The sequence below is a fragment of the Silurus aristotelis genome (genome assembly GCF_946808225.1).
Source record: "Silurus aristotelis genome assembly, chromosome: 18".
In the NCBI taxonomy this organism is placed as follows: Eukaryota; Metazoa; Chordata; class Actinopteri; order Siluriformes; family Siluridae; genus Silurus; species Silurus aristotelis.
The window spans coordinates 5,622,541-5,647,512 of NC_139591.1; the positions used below are offsets into that span (position 1 = coordinate 5,622,541).

The window sequence follows — 24,972 nt, forward strand, 5'->3', positions numbered from 1 at the left end:
GTTCTCTCAACAGCTCCAGAGAGACACGGGAACTGCTTTGCTCCTGTGAGACCAGATTGTGTGTTTGAAAGAGCAGACTCATTAGAGAAAGAGCAGACTGGTGATTTACCTTATCAGCCTCTGTCCAACTTTATCAGCAAGCTAAACACATTTTATGCATTTCGGAGGGATGTGCGTCCTGACTGAAACGGAATCACAAAAATCCTGAATGTGACATGCCATTTTTGTATGTGACCTGCCAAGCCAGGGTCAGTCAATTTCAGTTGGAGCGCATTGCGATGTTTAGTTCAAGCTGATTGGCATGATCTTTACTTTGATTTTATTTAGCATTTTTTTTAAAACAAGACATAGCAGAACAGCACAGACCAAACTGGCCTGCTCTTATCACCAGTAAAAGTACAACAGTTATACAACAGTTAGTTACAGTCCAATAATTAGATTAGACAGGCAGCGATCCAAGAGTGCTTATATTTAGTAGAAGAGCGTTGGTGCAATTTCATCACTCCAAAAAATATTTGAACTTGCTGTTCTACTGAACTCCCGCTTGGGCAATTTTGCTTAATTATTGGAAAATTAGTTTCAATATATTGGACCTTAATCACTAGTAGTAACAGGAGTAATGAATACTCCTACATTTATAGCATTTGGCAGACGTCTTTATCTGAGGCGACTTACAGTGAGGAAAATAAGTATTTGAACACCCTGCTATTTTGCAAGTTCTCCCACTTAGAAATCATAGAGGGGTCTGAAATTGTCATCGTAGGTGCATGTCCACTGTGAGAGACATAATCTAAAAAAAAAATCCAGAAATCACAATATATGATTTTTTAACTATTTATTTGTATGATACAGCTGCAAATAAGTATTTGAACACCTGAGAAAGTCAATGTTAATATTTGGTACAGTAGCCTTTGTTTGCAATTACAGAAGTCAAACGTTTCCTGTAGTTTTTCACCAGGTTTGCACACACTGCAGGAGGGATTTTGGCCCATTCCTCCACACAGATCTTCTCTAGATCAGTCAGGTTTCTGGCCTGTCGCTGAGAAACACGGAGTTTGAGCTCCCTCCAAAAATTCTCTATTGGGTTTAGGTCTGGAGACTGGCTAGGCCACGCCAGAACCTTGATATGCTTCTCACAGAGCCACTCCTTGGTTATCCTGGCTGTGTGCTTCGGGTCATTGTCATGTTGGAAGACCCAGCCTCGATCCATCTTCCATGCTCTAACAGAGGGAAGGAGGTTGTTTCCCAAAATCTCGCAATACATGGCCCCGGTCATCCTCTCCTTAATACAGTGCAGTCGCCCTGTCCCATGTGCAGAAAAACACCCCCAAAGCATGATGCTACCACCCCCATGTTTCACAGTAGGGATGGTGTTCTTGGGATGGTACTCATCATTCTTCTTCCTCCAGACACGTTTAGTGGAATTATGATGCAAAAGTTCTATTTTGGTCTCATCTGACCACATGACTTTCTCCCATGACTCCTCTGGATCATCCAAATGGTCATTGGCAAACTTAAGACATGCCTGTACATGTGCTGGTTTAAGCAGGGGAACCTTCCATGCCATGCACAATTTCAAACCATGACGTCTTAGTGTATTACCAACAGTAACCTTGGAAACGGTGGTCCCAGCTCTTTTCAGGTCATTGACCAGCTCCTCCCGTGTAGTTCTGGGCTGATTTCTCACCTTCCTTAGGATCATTGAGACCCCACGAGGTGAGATCTTGCATGGAGCCCCAGTCCGAGGGAGATTGACAGTCATGTTTAGCTTCTTCCATTTTCTAATGATTGCTCCAAAAGTGGACCTTTTTTCACCAAGCTGATTGGCAATTATCCCGTAGCCCTTTCCAGCCTTGTGGAGGTGTACAATTTTGTCTCTAGTGTCTTTGGACAGCTCTTTGGTCTTGGCCATGTTAGTAGTTTGATTCTTACTGATTGTATGGGGCGGACAGGTGTCTTTATGCAGCTAACGACCTCAAACAGGTGCATCTAATTTAGGATAATAAATGTAGTGGAGGTGGACATTTTAAAGGCAGACTAAGAGGTCTTTGAGGGTCAAAATTCTAGCTGATAGACATGTGTTTAAATACTTATTTGCAGCTGTATCATACAAATAAATAGTTTAAAAATCATATATTGTGATTTCTGGTTTTTTTTTTTTTTTAGATTATGTCTCTAACAGTGGACATGCACCTACGATGACAATTTCAGACCCCTCCATGATTTCTAAGTGGGAGAACTTGCAAAATAGCAGGGTGTATAAATACTTATTTTCCTCACTGTACATAACTTATTACATTCATACAACTGAGCAGATATGGGGTTAAGGGCCTTGCTCAGGGGCCCAGAAGCACCAACTTGGTGTGGCTGGAATTTAAACTCACAACCTTCGGAGCTTGGAATGCCTTAACCACTAAGCTACCCCCTCCCCACCTCACTACTACCAGTGGTATGCTGTGCATTTCTCTTCAAGATTTTCAGTGTTGTCCTACCTGTATCAATCCACTACTTTATAACAGTATTAGAACTCCACAAATCTAAAAACCACCATTGTTATACAGAAACACAATTTATTAGAGCGCTGCATCACAGACAGGCATCTCATGCAGCAAGAACGACCGGCACTACTAAAGCAAGAAACCCAATTAACGCAATTCAACAAGTTTTAACAAGCCACAGCTGCACTGCCTGCATACATCATCTCTGGCAGAAGCATCAATATCAAAGTCATAAAATGACAAAAATACAGTGCGCCTGGTGTTTTCTTTGCATTTTTGTGCATTTTTCCAGTGCATTACGGTTTTCTTTGCAAACTGTGTGTTAAAAAGGTATATTAAGCTATTAGGTAAACAGGAATATATTTAAATATACACAATTTAAATGGAGACATTATCGAATGCCTGCTAGGCGACCCTGGTGTCACCAACTCAAAATCTGACTGGTTAAAGCAACAGCTTCAAGCAACATGTATTTGAAGCTACAGGCACCATCACAGCTGATTCTGAAGGCCTCACAACGAATTTCTTTGACCCTGGCAACACATGATGGCTGAAAATAGACCTTTGGGAATAATTAAATACATATTCATGGAAAATATATATATATTAAAATGTAAGTAGAGAAGACCTGGCTGGCCCTGACAGTCCACCACTGACTACTACTTCTACTACTATGACTGCTTCACATGACACATAGTTCTATTACTATGGCTTCTATACTATTACACTAATTCTAATAGTACCACCAAATCATCACTTCTACAACACCAATACACAGAACTACCATCTACTAGTACTACACTGCAACCTCTGATACTACTACCACTATTAATATTAATATTAATAATCATTTGCATGTGGTTTTGAGTGCTTCTGCCATACACTGATCAGGGACAACATTATGACATTATAACATTATAAACGGTGAAGTGAATAACAATGATTATTACTTTGTCATGGCACCTGTTAGCGGGTGGGATTTATTAGGTAGCAATTTAATATTTTGTTCTCAAATTTAACCTGTTAGAAGCAAGAAAAATGGGCAAGCGTAAGGATTTGATTTGAGTTTGACAAGGGCCAAATTGTGATGGCTAGACAATTGGGTCAGAGCATCTCCAAAACTGCCGCTCTCATGGGATGTTCCCGGTCTGCAGTGGACAGTATCTATCAAAAGTCATCCAAGGAAGGAACAGTTGTGAAGCGGCGGCAGGGTCATGGGTTTTTTTCTAGGGTAATTGATGCACATGGGGAGGTCCGTGTGGTTAATGCTGTTGATGCTTGACAGTTCAGGACTGTTTTGGCAGCAAAAGGGGGACCAACACAATATTAGGCAGGTAGTCATATGCCTAGACAAGCTATGCCTGATCGGTGTATTTATTATATGTGAGATATTAAAATTTAAATATTTAGTATAGAATTCCAGAAAAGTACACGGTCATGTGTTTTGACATTGTATGTATGAAACTTACTGAATGTTGGTTCAGGACACATTTTCTGATAGAACTCCATCATAATTTCCATCCTTATTAATATTATTATTATTATACATTCCATTTTAATTTGCTTTATGTATACAAGATGTTTATGTTCTTCATTTTTTCGTTGATATTGTTTTTGTTTGTTTGCTTTGTGTGTGTTTTTTTCTGCTTATGTCTGCATCCGTTCCTGTGCGTTTGTTTGCGTGATGTCTTTCATTGACCAGATGCCCCCACTACACCCTCTCCATCCACAACTCCTCCCTCTGTAGCCATCCTCCCAGACACCACAGATCCATTAAACTTCAAGCGACCTGACTCTGCAGTGACCGGTCAAAGAGGTACAGCAACCCCACCACCCTTCCATCACTTCCATTTTCTCACATTCACCCGTCTTTGATTTATTATTTTTTTTAATTCCCAGCCAATCCTTTGTAGCCTTTTTCTTTTAGAATCTGAAGTCTGTTATCTTCCTTTGTTACATGTGTAATGTTTTTGTGTTCTGCCTCATCTTGGTGTCCTTACCTCTGTATTTTCCCTGTTCTGTTAAGCTCTGTGCTGGCATTTAGCTCATTTAAACAACAGGTTTTGGTATATTTCTGGTGAAAAAAAAGAGCCCTAATAAAAAAGGCACCACATTTCCAAATAAAAGAGTAAATCTAAAGAGCATGCAATATGCACAGCAAAGATCAAAACCCAGTAATTCCAATTACACACAGCACATGACTTACACAAATGCTGGTGCAAATGCTTACACATCGTCATGCTGTACTGCATTGCAATTTTTTGGGGTGCTTCTCATTACTATAACTGTGCCCGCTCTCATCTTTGCTTCTCAGTGACATCGTTCAAGCGATCAAAGCAAAAGTATATCTAGTATAACTTATATCAAACATACACTGTTTGATTTTTCTGATCGCAGGCTCCATAAAAACTCCCAATGTCATTTCAGTGTCTTCCTATTTATGAAGATAGTTTATTGACCAGGCGGAATGGCAGCCAGGTAACCCTGAAACTCTTGCAGCAGACTGGGCACACGCTGAGCGATATTACTTTCAGCAAGCGATATTGCATCATGTAGCACTAAATTCTCTGTCTGCTGTCATGTTAAGAAGTACTTTATACTTAAAGAAAATCATTCTCAGGCATGTTAGGCCATTTTAGCCATTTCTTTCAGTCTACCAGTCTCTAGCCTGCATAGCCAAGCAGCCCTTTATAGCTGCTGTACCATGAAAGGTCTAGAGTGTTAACTGCACTTATTTCCCTCGGTGCATTAGCCGCCCATCTCAGCGTCTGCGATCAATGGTGGGATTTCAGCAGCGGCCAGTCGGGCTTAATGAGCATAATAACTCTTCCGCACAGAAGCGCCAGGCCCAAACGATGTCATCAGAGCAGCTCTCATCCGCGTTAAATCTGCCAAATGCATTTTTATGGCTTGCAAATTAGCCGTGACCTTCTGTAGCTGAAAGGTTGAATAAAGTTCTTGGGTTTCGGGGAATTTTTTAAATATTTACAGCTCACTTTTCATAATCAGCACGTGTCCGCCCTGTCTCACATCCCCACAGCGTTATCATCCCGCTGAGGCACTTCCACAGACATAGCGATCGGTCATGCCTTTTGTCTCAGGGTGGGCAGAAGAAAACGTGAAAATCCATCTTATTCAGAGAGGGCTGGCTTTGGGTTCATTAGCCAGGGGCATAATAAGACAGAAAATATGGGAGGAAAACAAAACACAATCCAGAAGCTGTGTAATTGCAGCAAAACTTTATTTCAAGCTGTCAGATATAGTGCTAGAATGCATTATTTTATTTTTTTTGCTTTTGTTTTTACTGGGTCACATCTGCAAAGGAAAAAATTGAGGAAACTGCAAGTATTTTTAGGTGTTTACAGTCAGTGCCTTAATAACAGGATTTATATCCTTTGTTACCCTCATCACCCTGCCATTCTGTTGGCGGGTAAAATCCCAACTGTCTTTTAAATTGTTTCTGCTTTACATTTTAGAGTAAAAAGGATGTTAATTGTCATCAAATTGCTGCGTTAAATTTGAATTTATTTGGTAATTCTTTGGTTGATAGTTTAAAAGGTTAAGCCTTATCTTACTTTAAAAGGAAATTCACATAGAAAAAAAAATAATTATATATATATATATATATATATATATATAAAGGGTTCATTTATATCAACAGGCTTGACACATCAGCAACATGTCAGCACTTTCACAAGGGACATTGTCTCAAAGCAGATTTACTGAATTTAAGAATTAAATAAAAGCAGCCTCTTCAATCAAAGTGAGCTAAGACTGACAAGAGGAACTTTGTTGGTATTGTGAATAATATAGCTTTGAGGCGTTCACGTTAAGCTTGAGTGAATAAATCCAGCAGTTTCCCATGATCAGTGTTCCGTGTCCAAATAAGGCTGAAATATATGCATCTTCATGCACTGAGCAGATATTCAGTGAGCACACAGCATGCATGCTCAACAGGGGTTTAATGGGCTGACAGCAGCAGGTTGGACGCGCCCTTGTTCATGGGCTCTGCTCCCAGTGAGACACAAACAAATGAGGAATCCTCTGAGCACCATTTGCAAGTTCAAGCATTTTGTTCCTCAGTGGCTGGCAGAATGGCTCACCTTGGAGAGCTTTGCTCATCCAATTAGGACTCTACATGGTGCCTTGTCCTCCTTTTCTCTCCTATCTCTAGAGCTCAGGTTAGCACCATACATATGCATGCGAGTAAATTGGGGTGCTTTACAGAATTCCTGTGCGGACTGGTCAGTGTTGAAGACCAGGTCTTTACATGCTGCCTGCAGCTTAAACACAACAAGCTTTGACTCAGCTCTGTGGATTTGGGTGATTTCTCCGAAAGTGCAGGCTACCTTAAGAAAATAAGCGAGGTCAAGTAACTCTGAGTACACCTTTGAAAATGTAATGCTTTTATGCTCAGCAAGGAATTAGGGTTTTTTAGCTGCGGTATTGATTTAGCGAAGTTTTCCGCTGTTCCTGACAGAAGGGTAGAACAAAGCGGCACAGTGGGGGGAAAAATGGCTCCTTTGAGATTCCCTAAAAGGACAAGGCTTAAAAACTAGCTTTTTTTTAAAGAGGTATGGCAAAGTTGACTGTCGTGTTCCTCGAGGAAAGATTATTATTAAGACAGCTATACTGAGTGTGATCCTTGCCCACTGTTCCAAATGCACTGGAGCATAAGCAGAATTGAAATGTAATGCAAAGGTCTTTGCAAAATCATGCAGTATAGTTCCTGATGGCCTACCATATTATGTCTTATATTATCTTTGCATTAAAGCCATAATTTAAAATAGGCAAATGATGAAAAATCAATAACATTTAATAACAGAAGTCATTTTAAGTAATTCCCTGGAAAGAACCCAACATTCTTAACTTTAATTTTGCCTATCCTAATCTGAAATCTGAAAAAGTAATTTTGTTTGAAAATGATGATATAATGCATCTTTGACCCCATTGTCTTATCATTCTAATAACTATCATCTTAAAGCTTAAATTTTTTTTTTTTTTAAGAAACTGAATTAAATTAAAATGACTTTGGGACAGTATATGGGTAAATTATTCCAACAATACAGTATAACCCAAATTAAAGACCTATCTGTTATAAAAACCTAATTAAAACCTAAAAAAAATAAAAGGAGGGGAGGGTGGGGGGGGATAAGCATGGTCCCTGATGCATGTGCTCATCCTAAATGCAATGTTTGATATTTTCTGGCATGTAAATCGTTCAGGTATTCACTCTAGTTTATTTTGATCAATGTTCATACTTGTCGGTCCTTCTTTTTATTTGAAGGGTGGATGAAGAGTGTGTGATCTCGGATTATTCTGATGTTCAATCCCTCTGATAACTCATGTGAGTGTGGTGGAAGACAAATAACATCCGTTAAGTCCTTTTATCCCCACCATTTCACATTAAATATATACTTAAATGAATAATAAAAAATGAATTGGTTTTTAAAAACATTTTAGTGCAAACTCTAATATAAAATGTTACTCCGAACTTTCGATCCACTCGTGGCTTTTCGCAAACTATCCGATTTTTCGCAAGTTACTTTTAGTACGGTTCCAAATGAAAAGTCACGAACTATCTAGGTCACGATTGTCACGGTCGCAAGTATCGAGGTTCCACTGTATATGTATATATAAGTCTGCTCCAGAATTCGTCGAATTGAGTACTCGTCACATTATGACAACTGAAAAATGTTTTGCTACTTGCCTCACGGTAAAACAGATGCATGAAATAGCTAATGGTATCTCACAAACAAGTGCCATAGAGTGCTCTCCAAAGCGTGGGCTTTTCTTTACATTGCAAGCCTAAATCATGGATCCTATAGTGGTTAAAAAGGCCTTTATGCATTTCCTTTATTCTTTGTTCGGTCTCGTCAGTTTAAGCATTCGGCACGAGTTCTGTAACAAATTACTGACAAGTACCGTGGTATTACTGTATTGAACATCTGAGGTTATACAGTATCACCAAATTAACTGCTCTAAATCTGGCGTCACAAACTGTTTCAAAGTATATACACTGTATTAAATGGGGTTTATCTAAAGCAAAAAGCACAGCATTAGATACAGCAGGCTTTGTATAAAATGTTGGGGATTTATACGGCTGTAGTGTTGGGTTTATGACCTTGCAAAGAGAAGCTTAAAGTCCAGTCCACTCAATCTAATAATAATTAAATGCAGATGAACTAGTGGTTTTTTTTTTTTTAAGTTGATTTGTTTAGTCTCTTTTGCCTAAATATAACATTCAGGTGGACGAACTAGACTAAACAGACCTGCTCAGCTATTGTGTGCACATGCTATATTTCATATAGGCAACAACAGATATGTCAGAAATGTTAGGCTTCACTTTGACTTTTGCATTGACTTTTTGAACAGAGATAAGTCGCTGTTTAGACTACATGCAGCCAACCGTGTTTCTCTATACCCTTATATCGTGTAACACATCACTGGTCACCTGAGAGTTTATAGACATGCATGTATTTATCAGAGGGAGAATGGGAGTGTGCCTTTCTGCATGTTAATAAGAGTTTTATTGTGCTCAGAAGGTGAAGCTCTGCGGTTCAGCACTTTCACATCAGAAACACTCGATAGCTCACCTAAGGAAAGAAGATCAGCACAAGGTCTCATGCATATACGCACACACACACACGCGCACACACTCGCACTTTGCTTATTCGTGTGTATACGTTTCTAACTGCAGCATTCATCCGAATACATCACAGATGCAGCGTTAATCCTGGACGACTGCCTGGGTAATCCTAGATAGCACAATCCTTGCTCTTCAGGTTCTGAATTACAATGCGGCATAAATATTCATCTCAACCTTGAACTCTCCCACTATGAAGAGAGCAAAATGGTGGCTCAGGTTTTCACCACTCTGATGTTTTTGCTGGCATCAGCATGTTTTAGTTTGTTGCTTGTGTCTTCCCTCTGGAAAGAAAGCTTCTAACTCTTAAAATGCCGATGGGAAGGAGTTACTGTCAGAGGTTACATTAGTTCGGCTTAAAATCATGCAGTTCTGTAGACAGAAAGAACCAGATGCACTAAGACCCTGGTTTTACAGACATCAAAGGTTTATTGTACATGAAAACGCTGCAAAATTGCACCGTTTCTGTTCAATGTAGATTGCAACTAGTGTATCCTTTTACTTTCTTTTAAATATCTTTGCAGCTCTAGTTTTGTAACTGAACATGCATTTTCAATTTATTCCGAAAATTTTAATGGTTGACCATTTCCACCATTTCACAGTAGAGCACATGTAGTAATCGGTGCGGTTTGTGTGATTAGCTACAGCTAATCAGCTAATTAAATGTTCATCTCAGACACATTAGGAGTGCATTTTGCGGCCACAAAATGCAAGTCCCATTTATTTGCTCTGCCTCCTCACTATCCCAGGGTGTTCAACGCAAACAAAGGGGAAATTTGTATATTGTGCTCGATTGTTAGACCGTTATTGTACATACATTAATCAAGAATGCTGGTAAGACAAAGGAAAATGCATCGCTAGCCTCCATCTGACAAACTATGCCAAGCCACTAGAGCTATGAAAGAGATCGCTGATTGGTCGAACCAGTGAGACACAGACAGACAGGCGTGGAGGTGGAGATTCATATATTATACCAGCACATTTCCTGCTTTAACAGCCAATTCCTCTAAACAGAGCAGGACATAATGAAATGCCCTGCGTTGGCCATATCAATCTGCCTGGTTGTAGAAATTACTTTTCATATCGTTATCATCTGCTGGGCTCCACAAAGAGTTTGCCGTGTCAATAGACTTGCCCCAGGAAGACTCTCATCACACTGGCCTCATTGGCTGCTGATATAAATAGAGCAAGCGCTAAAGATATCCAATTATGACAACCCCGAAGCATAGGCATGAGGTGCCTGTCCCTATCCTCGTCACTACTGAGATACCATTCTCGAACATGGGGATGTGCGAATGACTTTAAGGCAGGCGTAAGTGCCCTTGAGATGGATGTTATACGATATGACAAAGTGGGTTTGCTGAATCGGGACATGTGGGTAGACAAGGAGGATGTGCCTACTATAGGCGACAATGGAAACGCCAATGCCGCAACCTCTGTCTGTGTGGGAGGGATGATGTTAGTCTCTACCTTCAAACAGAGGGACAGTAGCCAATAGTGGATGTCTTTGAGAGTGCAGAAAAAAGCTGTAAGCACTGGATTCTTGATATGTTATGAGACAGAGTGCACAGAGTTTCGAAAGGATGCAATGGTTAGCTTTACGTGTTTTGGGGAAGCGCACTGTTACTCATGGTTGGCAAATGTGTTGTGTGTTTGTAAATTGGCAAATGACCTGGTAAACTGGTAGGAAAATAGGCTTGAAAAGGAGAGAGCGATAGAGAGAAAGAGCAAGAGTAATGGAATTCTGTTCCATCTTTGAATTTTACTCTTAATAACTCCCCACTGTGATAATAACTCCCATTTATAACCAGCCTTCATTCCTCAGCACACTATTGTTCATGGGCTGTTGAACTGATATTTTACACCTGTTTTATCATGGGCACCGATAAAGACTTGCATTAGCCGATGCTTTTATGCCGGCTCAGAATAATACTACATTCTCAACACTTAGATTATGTACAGATACACTGTGGAAATTACTTTGATAAATAAAATGTCTGTAAATTTAATAGTAAAACAGGATTGCTGATAAAGTGCTGTAAAAAAAAATACAGTAAACGACTGAATTGCTGTTTGTAATATGAAGTATATTTTATTGAGGCAAATAAAAAAACAATGAAAGTAAGATAATATGTTTAAAAAGCTTTCTCACTCGTGTCTTTCAACTTCAGAAATAATTATTTGCAGCAAATGTGGATGATAGTGTTACTATTTTTCTATCAGAGAGTCAATTCTTGACATAAATAATATAAGAAACAAACTTGTTGTCCTTTTAAAAAACAGTAAAAGCATTCCACAAGTGCAAATTTTTTGGTTGCATATTAAAGCTTTTACTTAGACAAAAGTACATTTTTGTACAGCAGGACTTGCTTTGCTTATAATTATCCATGTTACATGGATAAATCTGTCTCTATCTGCCCTATCACAATCATTTGGCCTTAAACTTGTTAAAGATGTAATGATTGTTTTGAATCTGGTTGTGTTTGCTTGTGCTTTAAAGCCCACAGGTGAGTCTTAGAGTGAATTTCTTTTCCTTTAAATTCAAATCCTAAAAGTAAAGTTACTGTCAGGGGAGTAAATAACATTTACATTTCCTGCGTTTGCAGTATTTGAGTATGTCCTTTTTTTTACTGACCTATTTAAATATTCATGCATTTTATTTATGTACTTTTGTTTGTAAGCTTAGAACTTTACTCCTCAGGGATCGCTCCTAAGTTCCTCTCTTTTTTCCTGTAGTTGTGTTTGTTTCTTCGCTCTAAAAAAGCTCCTCTCTCTCTCTCTCTCTCTCTCTCTCTCTCTCTCTCTCTCTCTCTCTCTCTCTCTCTCTCTCTCTCTCTCTCTCTCTCTCTCTCTCTCTCTCTCTCTCTCTCTCTCTCTCTCTCTCTCTCTCTCTCCCTCCCTCTCTCTCTCTCTCTCTTTCAGATCCTAATGCTTTGGGACAGCACGGTCCAGATCATGCTCTGATTGGTGGAGTAGTAGCTGTTGTAGTCTTTGTCACCCTGTGCTTAATCATCGTACTGGGTCGATATCTGGCAAGGCATAAAGGTAAAATTAACGAATTATGCTATTTCTTTTTCCAAACTTCTATAAATAATTCAAACTTTATAAACCAATTCACTTTTTGTACATAATTAATTTAGAAAAATACACTTTATGTCCAAAGGGGAAGTTTTAGCTCAGTGGGTTACTTGACAGAAGGTTATTGTGTCTCCAGAGCATGACCCTTAACCCCCTTAATCTCCAGGTGTGCTGTATCATGGCTACCACCGCACTCTGACCCCAGCTCTTAATATCTCTGGGGTTTGCAAAGATAGAATTTCACAGGGCTGCAAAATACTCATGACAATTAAAGCACCTGTCTTTCTTTCCAATGTTTTCAGACACCTAAATTTAACCTGATGCACATTCAGAATGAATCAAATGCTTAGTAAATGCATGGCTTCCTTGGCCCACGACCATGTTCCAAAATTCAATGGAAGGCCTTGTCAAAAGCACATTAACATTTAAGGGGTAAAGCCTTTTCTCAACGGTCCTGCAGTGGTGTAGGGATTTGAACTCATAACCTTCCAAGTCCAACATCTTAACCACTGAGCTACCAACACACATATGAAGCTAATGATCAGGTGGCCACTTACTTTTAGCCATATAGTGTATATATGAAGCTTTTAACATTTTATTAGTGGTAAGCTACACTACAAGATGGTTTCCTAAATTTTTTAAAATGAAGCAATGCCTTTTTTCCCGGGACAGGCACGTATTTGACAAACGAGGCCAAAGGAGCAGACGATGCCCCTGACGCAGACACAGCCATCATTAACGCAGATGGAAACCACGCACACACAGAGGAAAAAAAGGAGTACTTCATTTAGACTGCACTGCACTCACCTTTCTCTCTCTCTCGCTTCCTCTCTCTTTCTCGCTCTCATCCCTTGCTCCATGTTGGAATCTTGTCAAGCAGCAGCGAACGTTTCTTCTTAACTCATGTCCTACGATCTTTATTTGCATCCATTTTTTTCTTTTATCAGCTTGTCCTGAATCACACATGCTACTTTTACCAGACATGGCTGCCGATGCCTTTTTTTTTTAATTCACACTGTTCACATTGTGTCTGTAAAAAATATTATAACAATAATAAGTGAATAGTTGGCCAAACCACCAATTGAATCCAATTCAATATTTCACTTGAGTTTCTTTCAGAAGTCCTTAACCATCACTTTCTCGCAGTGCCTCAATTATAATATACAGACATCCATTCAAGGTTTTAGTCAATGCCTTTATTTGGGTCGAGTGTTTTAGAATTGGCTGCTCGCTTTTTTAATCTTCCGCACTATTAAAAAACGCAGTATCATCTCTAATGTATATATGTATTTTTTTTGGTTTCTTTTTACTCTTTACAGTTCATTCCAACACTGTTGTAATTTTTCTTCAATTTAAAAGAATATATATACCGGAAACCATTTTCTTAAAAAAAATAAATAAATTTGCTGATACCCGTTTTAACTTACAAAAAATGCTGATTAGTAATTAGTGTGTGTGTTCCATAGTGTGAGTGAAGATTTACGCAATCGGACTGATAGCTCAGGCTCATATTAACCAGTATTGTTCCTGAAATGTAGATATTGGCAAGAAGCCTATATGATAGTTCAAGGGTCATGATGCATCAACTGAATACTCCTATGTTTTACATCATCCAAAAATAAAAGTAGCTAGTATGATAGAAGGCCAGGGGTTGTAGACTAAGGACACACCAGTGAATTAATGAAGTTTCTTTTTTTTTCTTTTTTTTAATATATATATATATATAAGCTCATCATGTTGCTGTGTTTTTGTGAAACACTGTGTCTCTGGCTCATCTGCGCTGTCTAACTCAAACTACAGAATATAATGGTTATGTTCACAAATACAGACTTTTCTGCTTTTTTTGCATCTGCCGTTCATTTAAATGACCAGATTTCAGGCATGGAAAAGTTTATGATTGTTATCTGGTTTCCAAAAGAAGTTAAAAAAAAAAAAAAAAGTGCTGTTTAATCCTTAAATCTAAAGGACAGAAGGTGATTTCAATATTTCTTGTAAAATCACCTCAAACAGTAGAGCCTGGTTGTAATACTAATATGTTTCATTATACACACACACACACACACACATATATATATATATATATATATATATATATATATATATATATATATATATATATATATATATATATATATATATATAAAATAAGGAATCAAAGTGAACCAAATACAAATCTCCTATAAATAAGTACTCTATATTACTGGTACTGGTTAATAGCCCCAATCAATAATAACTAGACACTTAACACAAAATCAGCTAAAACACTTTGGTGATATTGGAGTGATAATTAGTGGCTCATACAGTAGATATGAACAGTGTTGCTGATTTTTACATTCACGCAGCTTATGATAATCAGACCTGTGTCAGAAATATCATTTTCATCCATTCTGTAATGTGAACATAATCAGTCATTGCATTGCAATGGGCATGTGTCTTTTTCTAAGTACACACTGCTGCAGTTTCTATCATGAACATCAACCCGTAAACTTTTTAAATCATAAATGATCAGTCACATTCAATTACAGGAACACAAAGGAAAATGTAACAGGCTCTTTTTTAAATCTAAAGTCCAGAGTCCAGAAAAAATCATTGAAGGTGTTTTGTGGCATTTGGTGTCCGCTTTTTTCTCTACATCTGATAAATAAATTAAATATAAGAAGCACAAGAGAGTTTGGACTACAGAGTGGCTGTTAGAAAACACACAGATGATGGCTAAGAAAACTAATCGGAAATTTTTTGTAAATCAGTGAACATGATGTAAAACATATATTATGCTCATTACATCTCATCTGACACTGATGAATGATTGCATTGTTTTTTATTTTATTTTAAGTAGTCTATGTCTCTTTATTTTTTTTTATATATATATATATATATATATATATATATATATATATATATATATATATATATATATATATATATATATATTCCTTCTTTTGGATTTCTGTAATAAATAGCGCCCTTGTTAATACGGCTGTATATTACATCTGCTAAATGTAGTAAGTAGTGAAAATGTTGTCAGAGATTGGGACCCCACATATCATATACGTTTGTATATTAGATTATTATTCACATGACTTAAAATAAAAGTTTCCTTTTTTTGTTGGTTTGGTACATGGGGATTCTTAATAAGCGCTCTGCATCTTTTTTTGTACACAGTTTAATTTTTTGCATCAGGTGTATATACTGTACAAGCATTACATTTGGTATAAAAAACATTTGATGTGATTTTTTTTAGATCTTATAGTAAAATGGTGGAAAAACTACTTACAGTGAGAAAAGTTTGGAAACACCTAGTCTTCTATGGTTTTTGAGAAACATGTGCATGTGTCATGGTATGAATATTTGAGTTGGACCAAACAAATGTATAAATGTACACATGTACTTTATTTTCATTAAAAAATCGTCCCATGAATAACACACTCTTTACACACACTTGGCATCTGGATGGTTAATTTCGCCAAAAACATTCAGCTCAAATAATTTGCCATGCCTCTTGTAAAACATGCCAAAGTTGAACTTCTCTGCTCTTCCTGACTTTGCAATCCAGTTTATCCCAGATGAATTCAGTAGGACATTAGGTGTGTTACTGGGCAGGCCAATCCATGATAGATAACGCTCGAGCTGATTGTTTGCTCTGAAAAAATACAGAACATGGACATATGCTTCAAGTCATTGTCTTGTTGTATGTTGAAGTTGGTTCCAATTAGCCGCAGTCCAGGCAGAATTGCATTGCACTAAAGTACAGAGTGGTAGCAATGTTGGTTTAATATTCCTTTCTCCTTGAATAAATCTCCAATCATCCATGCTCTAAAAACCTCACACCATTATGTCTCCATCTTCATGTTTGACTGTGGGTATGAGGCAGTCTGCAAGCATCATCTCTCCTTTTTCTATAACTTCTTCTATTAGAGCCAAAAATGTCCAATTAGGACTTATCTGTACACAGAACTTTCTTGCAGTCATTCACTGTCCAATTCTTTTCGTGTTTTTGCCTTTGACCGAGTTTGTTGCACAGAAACAAAAGGAACATACATGTGTCTCAAAAACCATAAAAGGCTAGGCGTTTCCAAACTTTTGACAGGCACAGTACAGTATGTATGAAAAGAGAAAATAGTAAATATTGAATATGCCTTTAAGGACTTATAATAGATGCTGCAAATAAAGGTAGTGTTCGAAAGCGGAAACATAGCATTGAATTCAAGCCCTTAATGTATTATTGGTCAGAGTGCATACTGTAGTTAAGGGACATGAGGAATTGATTCCTCAGTTTGTTGTGTAGAAAGAGAATTATTAATGCTGCGGAAATGTTAGGAGGTGTAGCAGAATTGCTGAAATTTTGTTTCTATTGAATTTCTTTAGCGTACAACGTGCAGAATGGGCAGGCTAAAATCCTTCACTTCCAGCTTCATGTATCATGCAGAAAAGCTCCAGATAAAGTCACATCCTGCAATTGTATGATTTTATTGTACAGTGTCAGTAGGTTGCATAAACTCAGATCAGACTCTATGATATAATTTTGTAAAATGGGTCAGAAAACGATGTCACAAAAATGGAGGCAAAATTTGATTTGATTTGGCAAAAGGACACCTGTTGGATACAATGGAATTGGAAAACAATGGGATAAACCAGTGGGATTGTTCAGAACAGCTGAAACACTGCCATAGGTCCTGCCAAATTGTAGCTGAAGTTACTTCAAGAGACAGTGGTGTCTTTCTTTCCTGTGAAGATTAATGTCGATTGGACTTATCGGATATACATGTCCATGTGTCTGGGAGTGCACCAGGGCTATGTTGTCTGGAGTAGGAGCAGACTGACTTCTAACACCACAGATGTCTCTGTGGTGATAAAAGCTGTGCAGGAAATTGTGATGCCGGTTTTCAGGTGGGCTTTCTTTGCAAATTTATTTAGATGGGAGATTAATATCAGTTTGTTCAAATAGAGCAACTTTTCAATAATTTCATCTCCTGGTGCATCTGCTGTATCCAGTATTTAACCTGAAGCCATATTATTTTGATTTTTAAGTTGTTTTAACAATTTCTTCATGCTAATGCTGCAGGCTGTGCATTTATGAGCAAAGCACGTTGAGATTTATAATATGACTTATAACTCAAATTGTTTGACCCATGACTTTAGGTACTATCAATTCCTATTATCCCATATAAGCAGATATTTATTTAGCAGATTGTTGCAGTGACAGCACAGGTGCCGCTGATGTCTTTGGGCTCCGTCATTAGGAGGTTCATCACGGCACAAATGTTTGCAGGTGCTGTGGAGTGTAGCTTTTTCGAAAAGCTGTGAAATTTCTCTCAGTTCAGGCGTAACTTGTAATTGGGCCTGTAATATATGAGGTGAAATGATCTTTAACACACCTGAAAACGCTCTAACTCTCGAATTTTATTTCTGCCCTACTAGCTGCAGCATGTTACGCTCGAAAACATAAAAATAATGAAACACGCGGAGATTTGCCAAGTGTGTAAATCATGATTATATGTAAATGGGTTCTGTTACAAAATTTTGTCACATAGCTTGGATACAGTATTTTATATTTATTTAGTTTTGTTTTGGTGGGCTTTTTTCTAGCAAAGATTTTTTGTTTTGTTTTGGTCCAATGTTGTTCTTTATAAAATAGACTAAACCCCGGTCCGACCTTAGAAACGAAATTAAATACATTTTGCATCATGTTACATTTTTTAAACACATTTCTTTTTGTCAAAACTGCCTGTTTATTTTGCTTTGATAGCAGAACATCACACATTGCTGTTTGTTTAAAGATAAATAAATGCAAACAGTAGTTTATGATGTCCTGCACTGATATTTGGATCAATGCAATTTCTGTACAAATGGAATAATTGATGTTTGAGTCAAAAATTCGCTCAGTATGTAACTCAAAGAGCATGCGATTCCATTTCTTTGGCTTTTTATTTTGGCGTCTCAGGAATGTTTTTTTGGGGGGGGTTTTATCATTTGATTAGACAACTTTTCCAAAGCACCTCCCATCCGCTGATGCTCTCTGTATCTGTTACAGTTCAAAACGGGCAATTATTATGTTAATAAAAAAATCTCAGTGTTTAAGGTTTTGCTTTCTGATGCTGTCTGTTTTTTCACAGTTGCATGCTTTTTTTTTTTTATTTGTGGGTTTCACAGGAAGAGACTTCAGTGATGGCATACCTTAAAAATACCTTAGTGTTTGTATGAAAAAAACACACAGTTACAGTTAAAAAACACACCTATTATTTTTTCTGACCACAACTGAAAGAACAAAAAATGATCATTACAGTGACATGAACAGTGTCTATATAAATAAGCATAACAATGAGCTACACACCAGTCAGACTTGACACATGTAATAGATGAGCAGGGTGATAATAGTGGGTTTAAGTGTAAAGTTTCCTCCAACTGGGCAAAGGTTATTTTGTGGCAAGACCAAGCTATTATGTACACCAACCGACACCTACTGCCTTATAATCATCTGGTATACAAAGAGCAAAATCTAGGACTTGTGGAGATCATTTATTAAGTGTGTGACATAATTTGAGCGTTAACAGTGAGCACTTTGATTCCACTCCAAGTGAATCAGAAATACAGAAGCAGTAGGTAGTGCTTTTGCACTCTCCAAGTAACTTGCTTTAGGCAAATTGGACTTTAGATGACACAGGCACCAGACAAATGACGCGATCTGTGCTTCTTAAAAGAGAAAACACATCATTTTAAGTTTTGTCTTCTGCCTCTGTGTATTCATTTGTTCTTAAATTCTGTTTCAAGTGTAATTAATATGTATGGAATGAAACCCTTGAATAAATAAATGCCAAAAATCAGGTGGCTGGATTTATTTTTCGTTCTTTATGATACCACTCCATATCCATCCATTGATCCTTTCTCATTAACCCTGAATATATATAAAATATATAAAATGATGTAATCCACTTATACTTTATATATTTTTTTTTTTTATCTTGATGATGAAAATGGGGTCTTGTATAAGGAACGCTGAACACCAGTCCATTGCAGGGTCACAATACATACACACATTCCTTCAACTAGCATTGAATTAGCAAGTGCATGTTTCTGAGCATTACATTTACATTTGACATTTGCAGACACCCTTATCCAAAGCAACTTACACACTTTGTAGGAGGTAAGGAGGTTTAAGGGCCTTGCTCAAGGGCCCAGCAGTGGGAGCTTGGTGGTGGTGGGATTTGAACCTGGTCCAGCTACCACCTCCTGAGCAGTGAAAGAAAACAAATGCTACCTGTTGAAATATCTGACATATCCTGATTTCTGTAGGTTACTGTAAGGTTATTTTACATACTGACAAAAATGTACAAGCTTTTTTCATCACCAAACAGCAATGCCCCATGGTGCTCTTATTAAGTCCTCAATCCTCATTTAAAAAAAAAATCATTAGAGGATTGAGTTGCAAAGGGAAATATCTTCTAGTCTTGCTGCACAGCTCATGAGGGATGCATAAACTTTCTTTCGGCTTCTCCCATCAGGGGTTGCCACAGCGGATCATCTGCATGTTTGATTTGGCACGTTTTTACGCTGGATGCCCTTCCTAACGCAACCCTCCCAATTTATCCGGGCTTGGGACCGGCACTAAGAGTGGCTGGGGTTGGTTCCCTGACCAGGGATTGGACCTAGGCCGCAGCGGTCAGAGCGCCGCATCCTAACCACTAGACCATCAGGGAACCCTAATAAGGGGTGCATGATGCTGTAAATTCAAATGAGCTCAACGTAACTGTACCTGTAACTGCATGTAGACAAACCACCACATTCTAGATTTGTTCAAAGTAAGAGTTCTAAAATTAAGTACAAATATCACACGTAGTCAATTCCTCTGTCATAAAATGAACTAGTCTGTCTCTGTGGTAAGGCGAGACAGGTGCCCTAAGGGAAGAGAGAAGTGATCAGTGGGACGTTGCCACAGGGGACATGTCCTACACTCCTACGTGCACTAACACTGGCATCAAGCCTGCTAGCCGAGCCAACACGCATTCTGACACACTCGTAAGAGAACACGAGAGCTGGCCTACATATCCCAGTACAAGCTCTTACACAGATTTGACAAGCACCACTCAGATGCCAGGAACACAATGAAATCTGATCAGATGTCATAAATATTTCTAATCTCTTGGGTCATGTTTGTGTTTGTGGGACATTTTTTTTCACTTGGCAGCTGCCAGGTGCTGATTCAAAGCTGAGTGTAAACCTAGACTGCTCACATAAAGCTGATTAGACAAGAATTACCTTTTTGTTAGTAATATTGATTTTTAGTTGACTTAAGGTTGCTTCCAGGCTAATTCACAGAAAACAATGAGTGTCTATGTAGCTCAGTGCACAGTTCAATGACAGCTTCTTTTCATTGTGTTGAAACAGTAATAAAGGCTTTTACTTTTTACCTGTCACGTATACATTACAGTACAGAAACATACATTTTTCACATATTCCTGCGTGTTAGTAACCTGGGGTCAGAGCACAGGGTCAGTCATGATACATCCCTGGAGCAGAGAGGGTTAAAAGCCTTGCTCAATGGCCCATCAGTGGCAGCTTGGCACTGCTGGGGCTTGAACCGCGGATCTTACATTTATAGATAGCTGTTACATAGATTTAACAAGCACCGCTCACCTGCCAGAAACACAATTCAGCCTGATCCCAGGGTTAAACACAGATGTCATAAATATTTCTAATCTTCTGGAGCATATCTGTTTTTATGGGACATTTTGTTTCATTTCACAGATGGATTCGAAATCATGACTGTGTGGAAATACATTAAAACAGTTATGTATATTTTACTGGAACTTAAGTGTGGTCAATTTAAAAGGGGAAGTGGTAGCTCAGTGGTTTAGGCTCTGGGTTACTGTTTGGAAAGTCTCGGATTTAAGCTCCCGGTATCACCAAGCTGTCTTCTTGGGCCCTTCTTCTTCGTCTTTCAGATTCTCTCATTAAGGGTGGCCACAGCAATCATCTCCATACCCCCCCTGTCCTCTACATCTGCCTCTTTCAACCCAACTACCTGCATGTCTTCCCTCACCACATCCATAAACCTCCTCCTTGGCCTTTCTCTTTTCCCCCATGTCCCTTCTCTGCACATGTCCAAACCATCTCAATCTCGCCTCTCTCACCTTGAATCCAAAACGCCCTACATGCGCTGTCCCTCTAATAAACTCATTTCTATTCCTGTCCATCCTCGTCACTCCCAACGAAAACCTCAACATCTTCAGCTCTGCTACCTCCAGCTCCACCTCCTGTCTTTTACTCAATGCCACTGTCTCTGAACCATATGCTTGCCCTCGTGTAAAGTGTGATTATTACGAGATATTCATGATATTTAATATAAAAATGGCAATAATAATAATGATACATCCTGTTCTGTATATTTTCTCTAAGCCAGTTCAGTATTAAGGTTTGTCATTTTACATCATTATTATTACTGATCATTGTTACTGGAATATCAGCGGTTCACTAAACTTTAAAGTCATTATGTCAAGATGCTCTACCACTGTATAAAATATAACAAATAGTTAAAGCAAACATTTCCATGACTGGAAATGTTACGGTAATCATTTTATACTGGTCAGTGTCATGGTGAATTTGGAGTCACTGGAGGAACAGTGAGGGTGAGACAGTAATGCATCCTGGATACAATGCCAGTTGGGTGCAGAGTGACCACACACAGTCTTTCCCAGGAACACTCGGCGTAAGACAGTAATATATACTGGATGTGATGCGAGTTCAGTGCAGGGTGACCACACACAGTCTTTCCCAGGAACACTGGGCGTGAGACAGTAATATATCCTCGATGTGGTGCCAGCCCAGTACATAGTGACACACAAACACACACACACAATCAGACACTCATTCACACCTAAAGGCAATTTATCTTACCAGTCCACCTACTGTGGCATGTTTTTGTGAGGTTGAAAGAAACCAGAGAAGACAGCAACAAGATGCAAAACACACAGACACTAGCACAAGTTTAGGATGAAGCAGGAAGCTGTAAGACCCCAATATAAAGTCATTAGTTGGATATTAGGCAACATAATAGAACAATATTGCACAATGTGAGGTAAGAAAATGTCCTGAGAGGACAAACTGTAGATTGTTTTACTACCCTGTATTTTCTTATATTCCTATAGTAATATGTTATAAAATATTTTCTGAGGCGGTCACTGTTTAAGAGGAGGTGTTACATGACTAATAATTCTGTAGGTCGATGTTAGCAGTCATGTGGGGCGTATACAGGTGTCATACTGTATGAACACTAAACTTAAAGTTCAACATAAGAGTTTGTGACTGTAAATGGGTTCTTTCTTTTCGGTATAATGAGTATTAATAATTATTAATTAGTCATGATTTGTCTGCATCTAATGGATTTCGAATGTACAGTTTTTCTGAAAATGTAAGTAATGACACAAATGAGTTTTCAGACTTGTAAACACGAATAATAGTAAGATTTGGGGATTTTTCCAAGCCCTTTTTTTTTTTAGATCATTTTGCATTTGGTTATTCTGAATAGGCCAAATATAGCATGACTATTAAAGGTAATGAAGGTTTAAGTGCAAATGACTTTACCGGTCTTTTTCTATAGCTCGCAGATTGTGTTTGTCATAATATCGGGCTGGTGTGGGCTGTTCCCTGCGGCAGTGCTGTCTCCTGTGGCATGTCTGCCAGGCTCGGCTTTTTATGATAATGAACTCGTGTGTCTGCTAGAGTTTTAACTTTACCTGAGATGTGGCTCAGAGCTTCAGCTGACAGTGCGTGTACACGCGCACACACACACACACACACACACACACACACACACACACACACACACACACACACACACACACGCATATACACACAAACACCAAGCACCCTGCAGTTCAGCAGTTAAGCTCAATCCCAGCATGCACACACACACACACACACACACACACACACACACACAAATGAATAAAACAATGACTGATTTACAAAGGCACACCATAAGACACCAGAACCTATGGAAACTTTTATAACACAAAATTCTAAAATCCAATTGGTATGGATTTATTTTTAGCTTTTAAATGAAATTGAAATATTAAATGAGATCCAGTGCATCAAAACCATATTCATAAAATGTGTTAATTTTAAAGTACTTTTTTTATTTGTATTTTTATTTTTACCTTTTTTAATCTAGCCTTTACATTTTCCCTGTTGTTTGAATGAGGAGATCTTGACAAAGTCACACACATTACATCATAAAGGGCACGGCGACGATGATCATTAATATTAAAGCACACTGTCTCCATGTGGCATGTGTCTGCCTTCTTAACCTTGAGCTTAACCACGAAGCATGTGTCTGATTTTACATTCTTATGTACAGCATGTCAGTTTTGAACAGCTGGTGTCTGTATAAATATGAGCTCCCCGTCACCTCGCCTTACTCCCAACACCTGTTGGAGAATAAGATCACTTCTTTTAATAGTCTCGGTATTCCTGTCTACCTGTGGCTTACACACAAACAGCTGTGGCTGTATACATCCACATACCTGCACCTATACGCCTATACCTGCCCAGATCATTCCAGATAGAATGTGATCTTCAGTTCATGTCTCTCTGCCTCTTGTTTGTGTTTCTGAGAAAGTTTCTGGTCCACTCTATATCAGGCTTCTACCTGCCACAGCCTGTGTTCGTCTGTGTCAGGTGTTATCCTGCTTTCCATTGTCGAAAAATATGCAACTGGGGCAAACACTCATGTTTGAATTCCCAGCCAAAATCCACCAGCCTAATGATCAGACTTGACACATTTAAAAAACACAAAGAATGATTCCCTTTTTTTTTTACTGAAATTCATTCAATTAACAAAGCTTCAAAATACAGTTACTTCCTTAGTTACATCCTGATCAGGGTTGCTATTATGCTATTATAGGATTATTTTTGGGAATAGAACCAAATAAATTTATTATAAAATACTGCAAGCAAGTATTATGCAAGTGAGATAAAAAAGAATATACATATATATCTCAAATTGAAGCTAATATTAAAATGAGTGATGTAGCTGAGTGATGTAGCTGAGGTCGAGGAACTGCCAGAGCCTCAATTCATAGAGACAATGTCGACAGTGTTTTCAGGGGGGAAAATCTTCTGGTTCAGACCAGATTTTTTAGGATTTTAAATTTAATGCAGTTTGGGAGATGCCCAGCCCAGTTGTCTTGTCATAACAATCGGGCCTTTGCCAAAGTCGCTTGGATCTATTTTTATGCTTCCAACACATCTACTTTGAGAAATAACTGTTCACTTGCTGCCAAATATTCAAATCTTTGACACTGTAATGAGATATTAAGTGTTATTATTGCACCTGTCACAGTGGTTTTAATTTTGAGGCTGATTGGTGTATTCTTCTTTTTCTTCTTTCGGCTGCTCCTATTAGGGGTCGCCACAGCGGATCATCCGTCTCCATACCACCCTGTCCTCTACATCTGCCTCTTTCACACCAACTACCTGCATGTCTTCCCTCACCACATCCATGAACCTCCTCCTTGGCCTTCCTCTTTTCCTCCTACCTGGTGGCTCCATCTTCAGCATTTTTCTACCAATATAATTCATGTCCCTTCTCTGCACATGTCCAAACCATCTCAATCTCGCCTCCCTCACCTTGTCACCAAAACATCCTACATGTGCTGTCCCTCTAATAAACTCATTTCTAATCTTGTCCATCCTCGTCACTCCCAACGAAAACCTTAACATCTTCAGCTCTGCTACCTCCAGCTCCACCTCCTG

The 24,972-nt window shown here is 38.5% G+C and overlaps 1 protein-coding gene across 4 annotated transcripts in view; it reads left to right on the top strand.

Annotated features, from left to right (window-relative positions):
- The window catches only part of cadm2a (cell adhesion molecule 2a), a 380,897-nt gene extending 367,273 nt beyond the window's left edge, over positions 1 to 13,624 (top strand). For 2 of the 4 annotated variants that reach the window (XM_083568235.1, XM_083568238.1), the window contains 3 exons: positions 4,201 to 4,314; positions 12,067 to 12,189; positions 12,895 to 13,624. In XM_083568235.1, the coding sequence (XP_083424361.1) occupies positions 4,201 to 4,314; positions 12,067 to 12,189; positions 12,895 to 13,013 (356 nt within the window). In that variant the 3' untranslated portion in view covers positions 13,014 to 13,624. The remainder of the gene's footprint in view (positions 1 to 4,200; positions 4,315 to 12,066; positions 12,190 to 12,894) is intronic. The other 2 variants (XM_083568236.1, XM_083568237.1) reach the window with 1 other exon arrangement.
- The last annotated feature ends 11,348 nt before the right edge of the window (positions 13,625 to 24,972 follow it).